The sequence below is a fragment of the Poeciliopsis prolifica genome, unplaced genomic scaffold, assembly GCF_027474105.1.
Source record: "Poeciliopsis prolifica strain line A6 unplaced genomic scaffold, Auburn_PproV2 SCAFFOLD023, whole genome shotgun sequence".
Taxonomy (NCBI): domain Eukaryota; kingdom Metazoa; phylum Chordata; class Actinopteri; order Cyprinodontiformes; family Poeciliidae; genus Poeciliopsis; species Poeciliopsis prolifica.
In genome coordinates this window covers 7,725,200-7,735,250 of record NW_026562398.1, presented here as the reverse complement: position 1 = coordinate 7,735,250, position 10,051 = coordinate 7,725,200, and the positions used below count along the sequence as shown (strand labels likewise).

The window sequence follows — 10,051 nt, the reverse complement described above, 5'->3', positions numbered from 1 at the left end:
AGGGTCTGTGTCATGAATCTGCTCTTTAGTCAGAAACTATCTGAAAGTTCAACATTTGTGGCACAGGAAGCGCCCAGTTATTCATCTTCACCTCACTTCAGGCTACTTGACCTATAAAACCAAACTTATTTTTAGAAAAGGTGTTTTGCTATGGAGAAAGAAGCATATTATTCAACTTAAAGTCCAAAATTTAATGTTAGACTCTCCTTTAAAACCAAGGAAATTATCCCATTCAAATCAACTGTCAAGATTTGTCAGATATCTGGTGCAGCTTTATGTCTGCATGTTTTTATTTTAATTAGAAAAGAAATCCACAAATTTAATCTTTAGCATCCAAGTCCCGATTTTATTCTCATTGATCCACAAATATGTGGTGCATAGTTATTACAGCCTGAATGAAAAATATTTTCAAAATGCATCAAAGCCCCAAATAAATTAAATGTGTGTAAACGTCGGACTGTAAACGTATCTAATTGTTTCAGTTATTGATGCCTGGGTTAGGTGGAGTGTTAATTTCTAAGAATAACAGGAAAACTCATGTTTTTACCACATTTAAAAAAAAAACATAGTGCTTGGTAATCTGCAAAACAAGATCAAAGATAATTCAGGAGAAATTTCTGACCTTTTTCATATCTGTTCATTACTGAAAACATATTTGTCTTTCCACGTCAACTCAAAACTTTAAACAAACAACTCGCTGTGCACTGAAACTTTTTAAATCTGTTGCTCACAAACCCTGTGTCAGTATGACTGATGTTAAATTCAAAGCAGAAGCTGAGCCAGAAATACATTTAAAAAAGAAAAACAGCTTTTCAGAGCAGATGTTATCTTTCATCAAAGCACAATCTACATTTGAAAAAGAACACTACTTTCTCTCTTACTCTCCCACTCTAGTTTCAGTGTCATCTTGGGGACACGGTGACATTTAAAGGCAGCATCAGCGAGAATCCCACCGCAGGTTTCTTTACGATCTGCGTGTCCACGCAGCGATCAACACCGTTGGAAATGCTTGGTAACAATTACTCAACAGGTTTAAAACGGCTGATACATTGAGCAATATTTGCATGTATTTCCCAGGCTCAGCTCAACCTAGGCAACATTCACACGTCGCTGTGTTTCCTTTGAACTACTTCCCCGAAACATGCATTACAAACAGGGAAACCCTCGCTCCAATGCAAACAGGACTCTATTGAATGCGGAAGGGGGGGAACCCCTTGAATATACGAGTATATGGAGAAAACTGTGACAGCCCCCTCATGTAAAGTGTCTGGACTTCCCCACAGCTTGAAAACTGGCCTACATCGGGCCAGTGGGATCCTTAAAGGTCTTACATTAACACGCCTAAAATTAAGGCCTTAAAATGTCTTATATTTATTAACAAACAAGTTAGCTTTAAAAACGTTAATCACAGGTCTTAAATTTTGTTGTGGCAGGACTAATTAATGTTATATATTCTATGTTTTTTCTTACGGGACTGTTGCACAGACATCTTCACTTACTGTGTTCTATAACTCAAAGCTAACAAGATGCTAATGCTAGCTAGCAAGAGAGCCATATGCCATGTGAAAAGCACACTGTAACTGCCAAGTCCCACAAAATAACCCCAGAAATGTTAGTTTTAGTCCCCTTCATTTGTTTGGTCAATCTCTTGTGATAAAGGTCTCAAATTTTATTCACATGGTCATAAAAAGTCTTAAATTTGAGTAGGTGAGACTTGCATAAACACCGAAAATAATATATTTATCCCAAAGGAAGATTAAATGACTTAATGTCATCTAACAGCATGAAAAGGATTTTCTTAAATTTATTAATATAAAGTAAAGGCCTTAAAACATCTTAAATTGATTGAAAAACAATAAGTTGGCCTTAAATATGTTAACTGCAGGTCTTAAATTTTTTATGGCGTTACTATTTAATCTCATTCTATTTAGTTTTCCTTTTTCTTGCAGGATATTACTGCTACACAAACTGAGATGTGCACAGACATTTCACTGCATTATGATGATCAAAAGCGATTGCTAAAAAGTAGCAACCATAAGTAGCTAATAGCTAGTTGCTAATAAGCTAACTAGCTTTTTAGCAGCCCATTGGAAATTAATTTATTGGCAGTTTCGCCATTGGCTCACTTCTTTTGCCAACTGGTACAATTTATTGATTTGCAGTTATCTTTTGTACATTTCTGCTGTGCTGCAGGTCTTAAATTTCATTCATAATAGTCTTAAAAAGTCTGAGTTTGTGAAACCCTGGACCAAGTGGATTCTACAAAATCCTGTCCTACTTTTAGAGCTAGCAGGTTTCTGAAATGATACCCACTTTACTTTTTTCTGTATATCACGGTAAAATATTTATTGTAGGCATGTAAATGCATGCTGGATTGAGTAGAAAAAAATGATTGGTTTATAATTACGGCAAATAAACTCGGCTTTAAAGAGTTGCAGCCAGTGCAAAAAAAAGAAAAAAAAAAGGTGAACAAACATCACAAAATTAAACCAGTGCATTTTTAACCTTCAAAAACACAACCGATATTGTTTTAGTATGAGAAACACTTTGATGAAACAGTGCATTCAGTTTCTCCAGCGTACTCCTCAGTTTTTATCTCCGTCTCCTCAAACTGTTACTCATAAAACAGTTCAGCAGGAGCAGAACAACTATAAGTCCAGTTTTTGTGGATAAAGCCCCAGTTTTAGGGTGCGTCAGTACTTGTTGATGCCAAATATCCGTACTCCGTGAAGCTGCGGCAGCTTTGGGATTAGGACGGTCATCAGGGAGCATGTGTTGATTAAAAAATGCGTTGCATCGTATTTTGTGTAGAAGCTGGCAAGAATGTGCCTGCAAAGAGAAACAGATCAGAATTAACTCGAATGCAACAGCTTACAAAAATATTCGTAGCCCTTGAACTGTTCCACGTTTTATCAATGTACTCCCACTGGCTTCAGTGCATTTCAGTGAGTTTTTGTGTCATATAATCTATGATTATGATCTATGGCACATAGATCAGTGTAGAGCATTGCTGTGAATTAAAAGGAAAATTATAGATCAAAAGTGAATAAGTAGGTAAAATGTATTTATACAACACCTATGACAGACATTAAAATGACAAAATGCTTCAAAAAGGCACAAACAGCAATGTCCTTCTTCATAAAACAATGTGTTCGTAAAGGATGAAGTTTGTGGTTTTAACCTACAGGAAACACAGAGAGGTCATCTGCATGTCATGAAGCTTGGATTAGAAAGAATCAGTTCAAAAATAAAATTCCCGATTCCTGATTTCAAACCAGCAGCTTAATTTAATTTCCAAACAGAAGTCCAGTGATTCTGTCATGATGATAAATGTTGCTGGACGATAAATTGTCCCACTTATGATAAACGGTGATATTGTTGTTTTGAGACCATTTTGCAGGAAGACATTCTCAAAGATCAAGAGGCTTTTCATTTGTAACAAATATTCAGAAGACATTTTAAATATCCAAAATAAACAAAACAACTGAAACAACAAATAAAATAAATGATGAAGTCTGTAAACACAATTGACCTTAAAAAAAGGGGATAGTTGAGACCAAAGCACCAGACTTGAGGTTTTTGGTAGAAATAGAGAAAAGAAAAAAGCAATAAATCATCCAAATAAAAATGTTTGAATTGGTTTTAATGAATTTTTTCACATTGATGTATTGCGACTGACCTCTGGATCATCATTGGTTTAAGAAATAAAATCGTAATTTTCTCAGAGACCTAAACAGTTTTAAATGCACGCTTTGATAAACTTTCTGAATGTCCTGCTGGTGCTAAAGCGACAGTCAAAAGTTTTGCTGACATCCTGTTTGCGCCCAGCGGCTTTCTGTCGTAGTCGGCTGATTTGCATTGAGCAGGTAACTCAACACACGTGTGGGGGAGGATCTGAAACCCAGGTGTGAACACAAACCGACAGCTGCCCACGTGTGATGGCTGACCCAAAGTGGGAACATTACACCAACACCTGATACATTACAAAGCCACTGGACAAGGTGCATTCCCTTTGTGTCTGGTGGCGTCATGAATCCACTTTAAATTATACTTTTTTTCTTGTACATTTGATGCAACCGAAAGTGTATTTGATCTGTCATCTCCTGCCATTTCCTCACAAAATGCACAGAATTTAATGTTAAAAATGGCAGGTTGTTGTATTAGAAAATATAAAAGAGGAGGATATACAAATGAACCATTAAAAGGAAAAGGAAGCACATTTTTATATTTTTGTCACGGACTATGGAAGCATTTCACTGCCAGAGATTTGACATAAATTCAGGAGCCGTTTCTCGTCCAAATGAGAAAATTTTCTCAATTAAACAAGAAAATTTAATCACATAATAAATTAAAATAAGCTCTATAATATCCATTTTAATTATTCATATTTTTACCGATCCATCATAATCTATTTCATTTGTATTTTTTTAGTCCCATTTGTTTTTGGTTGTGTTTTATTTTGAAGATTTCCAGTTTAATGGTCTTTGAGAGCTTGCATTATTATGCCATTATAAATATATTACTTGAAAATTGTCTCAAAACAACATTATTGTTAATTGCAATAATTTCTGGGACAATATATCGCGCAGTAAAATTTGTTCCTGAGGCCTAGAAGAAACCAGATGAGTATTTCCTCTACAGAAGCTGAGGAATTGGTTGTGAATTGTTTAAGTTGTGCTTTCTTTTTATTAGCTCTCCTTGTTTCGTTATGTAGTTGGATCTGTAAATGGAAGCATCCATTGTTTACTTCCGTAAACAGTGCGCTGCTGTGTGACGTTTACAACCTAAAGTGACCCACTTTAGGTTGTAAACCGTTCGCACAGACGTCTGACTGCGGTCCAGTTTAATTACTATATTTCAGCGAAAAAATTGGAAATGAGCATCAAGACCTGCTGTGTGAATGTAACTGAAAACATGCAGCATGTTGGCTGTTGAACTAGACCTGCTCATCCCGGTTACATTACATATACATGATAATTATCAGCCTATATCGATTATTGTAATGGCCGTCAACTAATTTATTAATCGATTAATCATTAACCCGTCACAGACTCAAAAAAGGTAATTTGCTGAAACAACAAACTCCGAGCAAATATTAATCAAAAACTGTAAAAATAAAAATCTATTAAGCACATTTTGCTGTCTAATTATTAAATTAATGAATCCAAAAACACAGATCAGGCCTGCATTATATTGATAAGTTAAGCTTTTCACATGGTGTTGTTAGAATTACTGTGGATTAATGAAACGATTAATCAGATTAATCGTGATTAATGAATTATTGTAATAATCGTCAACTAATTTAGTAATCAATTAAGCATTAATTAGAGTATTTGCTGAAAAAACTATATACTTAAAAGAGTAAAGAAGGCAAAAGTTTCTAGAAATACAAACATTTCGCATTAAAGACTTGAAAAAATGTGTAAATATGTTTTACCCAGAACTGGAAGAGTTTTAGGTTCACTTGGTTACAAAAAACTATTTATTCAAAAATTAATAAACAAATTAGCACTTCACTGTATTAAGGTAACAAGTTGATGTTTGAAGAATTTTTTTAGCTGTTGCTACAAATGTTCAAATATTCTGTTATTGCATTTTAGCCAATAAAATTATTTTCCCTTTTAAATAATTTGTTTATTTGCCGAAACATAAACAATATGTACATATATTAAAATGCGTATTATAATATAGTAAAAAAAACTGTTAAGTAGTTAAATGAAAACTGCCAAATGTGCCAATTTTTATCTGATTAACCATCAGAATAATCGATTACTAAAAGAATTGTTAGCTGCAGCCCTAATTTTAATGTTGGTAAAATTCTCTCTCTTCTGGTTTTTTTTCTGTTACTCATCTACTATCCAAGGTTCTTTAGGTCCCTACTTTCCCCTCCTGGTTTTCCCCGAAATTGTTCCCAGAATTTCCGAATTTTCCCAAGTTTAATTTAATCTCAACATCCCCATCAGTTCGCACACTGGCAGCCCTTTGTTGGGATACATCCATTCAAGGAAACAATTAATAAAATAACCGACGAATCTGATTGGGTCGTCAAAACGAAAGTGAAATTGTGTCTGGCACAACACATTTTTGCATTTTACCGGTAAGAGATACTCACAGAACAATTGGTGAGATGGTGAGGAACTTGCGTGAAGAAGTGAACTGGACGCCGTAGTCCATCTGTTCCCAGTGCGTGAGCAGACGAGCTTTGCCCTGGTCTGGAGTTTCGAAGGGAGTGCCCTTCACTGTGTGCAGGAACAGGTACATCGCCTGGAGAAAGGAGCACAGGAGCCGTCTATCACCCATCACAAACAGTTTCATGTTAAAACTGAAGCTCAGTTTGACTCCCGAGGGGGAAAAAAACTGCATTCGTTTAATTAAACATTGAAAAACGAAGGAATTTTAATGTCATTATCCTGAGTTTCTGTACATTAGGAGAGCCTAACTCAGTCAGGAGCCAAAACTTTAAACATGCTGCAAATGCAATCGACTGTCCACCATCTTCACATGTAAATAACTCAATGCAATCTGCTGTTTCCTTTGATAAAAAAACTTTATCTACATCGTATTTAAAGGGGTTTGCATAAGACTGACATGACACAACAAGAGTCAGGAACATGAAGGAGTCTTTATGAATGTTTATAACTGTTGTCATGAAGAGTCACTCAGTAAATAATGACACTATTAATGCAAAGTTAGATTAAAATTAGCATTAAAAGTGTCATTATTTACCGACTGACACGTCATGACAAGTCACCAAAACTTTTTAATTCATTTGAATAATAAACTCAATTTGACTACATTGTTTGGTAACTAGCATCAAACTTAAATATATGTTACTGACTTGAAATTATAATAATAATAATGGAAAGTTAATGCAAGTACACTCGTAAAGCACTTACTGAGCATAAACCAACATACTTTAATATCCATTAAATGTGCATAAACTGTCCTTGAGTATTAACAAGCAAATTTAAAAGCCAGAAAATTTGCAGAAAGTGACAACTTTCTTTGCAAAACACTCAAATAAAATATTTCTCGTGTTAATTCTTCCATTTAAATGTAAAATTATTACCGGAAAGTTGCTCCGTAGATCATTCTGGGGGGGAAACACAACAAAACATCCCGGGCCAAATTCCAATAAAACTTATCAGCAGTTATAGTTCAAGTCATGTCACAATATTTATGCTTATTTGTGTTTGTAGCAGCGAGGGGTTGCTGGTTCACCGCCACGCGCTGCCATTTTGTCTGAATGTGTGTAAAATAACAGAAGTGACAGGGAAACACCTGAAACAAAAGCTGGCCGAGAAAATATAAACATAAACAAATCCGTCACGATTTATGGTAAATATAAGCTGCACCTAGAAAAATTATTCGGTTTCATGCACCAACCCAGAAGCTAACTGGAAGGAAACTAATGCATAAATATCAACATATGGACAAATAAAAAATAGAAAAACAAACAAACTAGTAATTAAAGTTCACTGGTATTTATTTAATGCTACTGTTCTGTGAAAGGTTGAATGGCAGAAAACATTGCGCTTCACCTTAAAACTTGCAGGTAAAACTGCAAAATTAGTTGATTCTTCAAAGTATTGACAGATACGAACTAAAAACAAATGCTCACCACACTTTTCAGATTTTATTTGTAAAGAATTTTGAAAACCCAGAAGTTTTCTTCTACAAAATCCCCAAAAAAACAAATTAAAGTTTGAGGTTGGAACATGACAAAATGTAAAAAGTCCAGCATAGCGATAGCAGCTGAAGTAAGGAAGGGAACGATGATTTTCACACAATAATCTATGAACAGATCAAAGCATTTCTATTCTGTGAAATAGAAATGTCAGTCGGTTTCAGACTGACCAGATTGTGGATGACGTTGGTGAGGGTCCAGACCAGCGGCACCGAGAAGAAAGGAATGCTGAGCAGAACAATGTGCAGAACCACGGTCAGTAAAAGATAGGTGAGCCATATTCCCCTGCTGTTCATCACCCGTGTGTTGGGGTTCACCTCACTGTGAGCTACGCCAACATTCATCTATAATGAAAACAAAATAAAGTTTAAAAAGCATCTCATGGTGCTTTAGATTTGAGGAACAGTTAGACTTTATGCTTTTTGTCTCTGCAGTCAGACGAAGTGGAATTGGCCATTGGAAATGTTTTTATAGCTTTTTAAAAATTATTTCAGGTATCAAGCTTCATAACTGCGATGCACAACAATTGAATTAACTGCTAGGAAAAGAAATCTCTCAATTACATAACATTAATTTTGTAATAAACTACTAGGATTGTGCAACAGCCTAGCGGATATGCACAAAAATTGTGCGATTCAGTTTAAATTTAGTTATTTTTATTTATATTGATTTTATTTTTTACAAAAGCCATATCTGCACGTTGCAAATAAAACGTCCAATTTATATTCAGACCGATGCAACCCAAATCCGTCAATTCATGGTCTTCCCCTTATTATAATAGGCCTGAATCGACTAAATGTGATTAATCGATTATTTAAATATGTATGTGTAATAGAACACAAAAGCCAATAAATGTATGTAAAGTATTAGCTTTAGGGGGTGTTTTTTGTTTGTTTTAAAGCGGGTACGACCCCGCCCGGTTAAATTGTTCTCGGTACTGAAAACACGCGCCTCCAAAAAAAAACCCCCAAAGCTAACAAACTTAGCCGCAGTTTTCGTCCGCTAACCGCAAACCGGGCAGGAACAAACCACTGTAAATTAACCCGTACGTTCAAGTATTATAGTCTCCTAACTATTCGCACCGCAGCTGCCACTTGTTGAACTTTGAACAGTTATGACATAAACGGAGACAACGTTCGTCAGAAACAGCTCCAGGTTTTTCCAGCTGTTTCGTCAAACTAGCGCTCAGCGGAACCAGCTGCGGCCGACTTCACTCCGACTGAGGTTCCGCTGCGAGTTATCCCGATGATCCGGGCTGCATTTGGAGGGTTAAAACGGTAAACTTTCAACCGAAGCTAACTTTACCTTCCTGTGTTGTCGTAGGTCACCAGGAAACTTCTGTTTTTCCCCTTCTTCTTCACTAACCCCGCCCTCGTCTGGTGGGGACGGGATCCTCTGGCTGCAGCGGTGAGGAGTGTCGAGCCTCCACGGTTCCTGAAAGTTAGCAGCAAGAGAAACAAACTAGAAATGCATCCTTACAACTGATATAAATAATCCAGTGGGAAAAGCTTTAACTTTATCTTAAGTTCCCAAAGAGACACAAGAGGTTTGTGCCTGATGCTGCGTTCAGGGTCCTCAAAATCTTCACACGTTTTGTGTTTATATTCCATCTGGACATACATAACATACATTATGCATAGTAATTGTATACATAAAGTAATTTATTTAGGTTTTCCATTGCATTTTACAGTAAAACACACTTCTTCTGCAGCCCTTTGAGAAAAATGCAACAGCACAGTGTCACAAATAACCTTGTGAAACTTATATCCTTAAGATATTTGTCACATTCAAATTATATATAGATTGGATCTTATTTGGATTTAATGTTAGAAAAAAGAAATAGAAATGTATTTTATTGTCCCTCAGCAGGAAAATTCAGATGACAACCAAGCCGAAGCATTTGCACAAAAATAACTCAGAATGAATTAAAACAAGCTTGATCATTTCAACTTGCATGATTGTTTGGTTTTTTGTTTCTCTCTCTACCAAAGACAAAATGGAAACTACCCTCTTTTTAAATTGCAGTTGTATTTACAGAGACTTTAGTATCCATTTTATTTGTAGTTTTGGTTGTTCTGTTTATGTATTTTGGGATATTTAAAATGTTTTCCACTTCCAGTGTTAAATGTTCATGAGAAATTAAAGTTTATAGATCTTTCAGACGGTGTACTTGCATTATTATTGTTTATTCCAATAACTTCTGGGACAAAATTTGTTGTCAGGCCTAAATGGAAGTAATAATATCTTACTGCACAGTAATTTCAGGAAAAAAGTGTGTAGTTATTACAAATAACCCACTATAATTCAAATGAATGTACAACTATGATCATTTAAAATGATGTATGTATATTTGTGCATAAAAAA

General features: G+C 35.5%; 1 protein-coding gene across 1 annotated transcript; it reads right to left on the bottom strand.

The window, feature by feature from the left end:
• Nucleotides 1-538: 538 nt before the first annotated feature.
• On the bottom strand, nucleotides 539-9,323 carry ormdl2 (ORMDL sphingolipid biosynthesis regulator 2). The gene is made up of 4 exons (XM_055046358.1): nucleotides 8,993-9,323; nucleotides 7,858-8,031; nucleotides 6,113-6,264; nucleotides 539-2,829 (listed from the first exon to the last, which is right to left on the bottom strand). Exons 2-4 carry the CDS (start codon nucleotides 8,029-8,031, stop codon nucleotides 2,694-2,696), a joined length of 462 nt encoding a protein of 153 aa, XP_054902333.1. The 5' UTR covers nucleotides 8,993-9,323; the 3' UTR covers nucleotides 539-2,693.
• Between the last annotated feature and the right edge of the window lie 728 nt (nucleotides 9,324-10,051).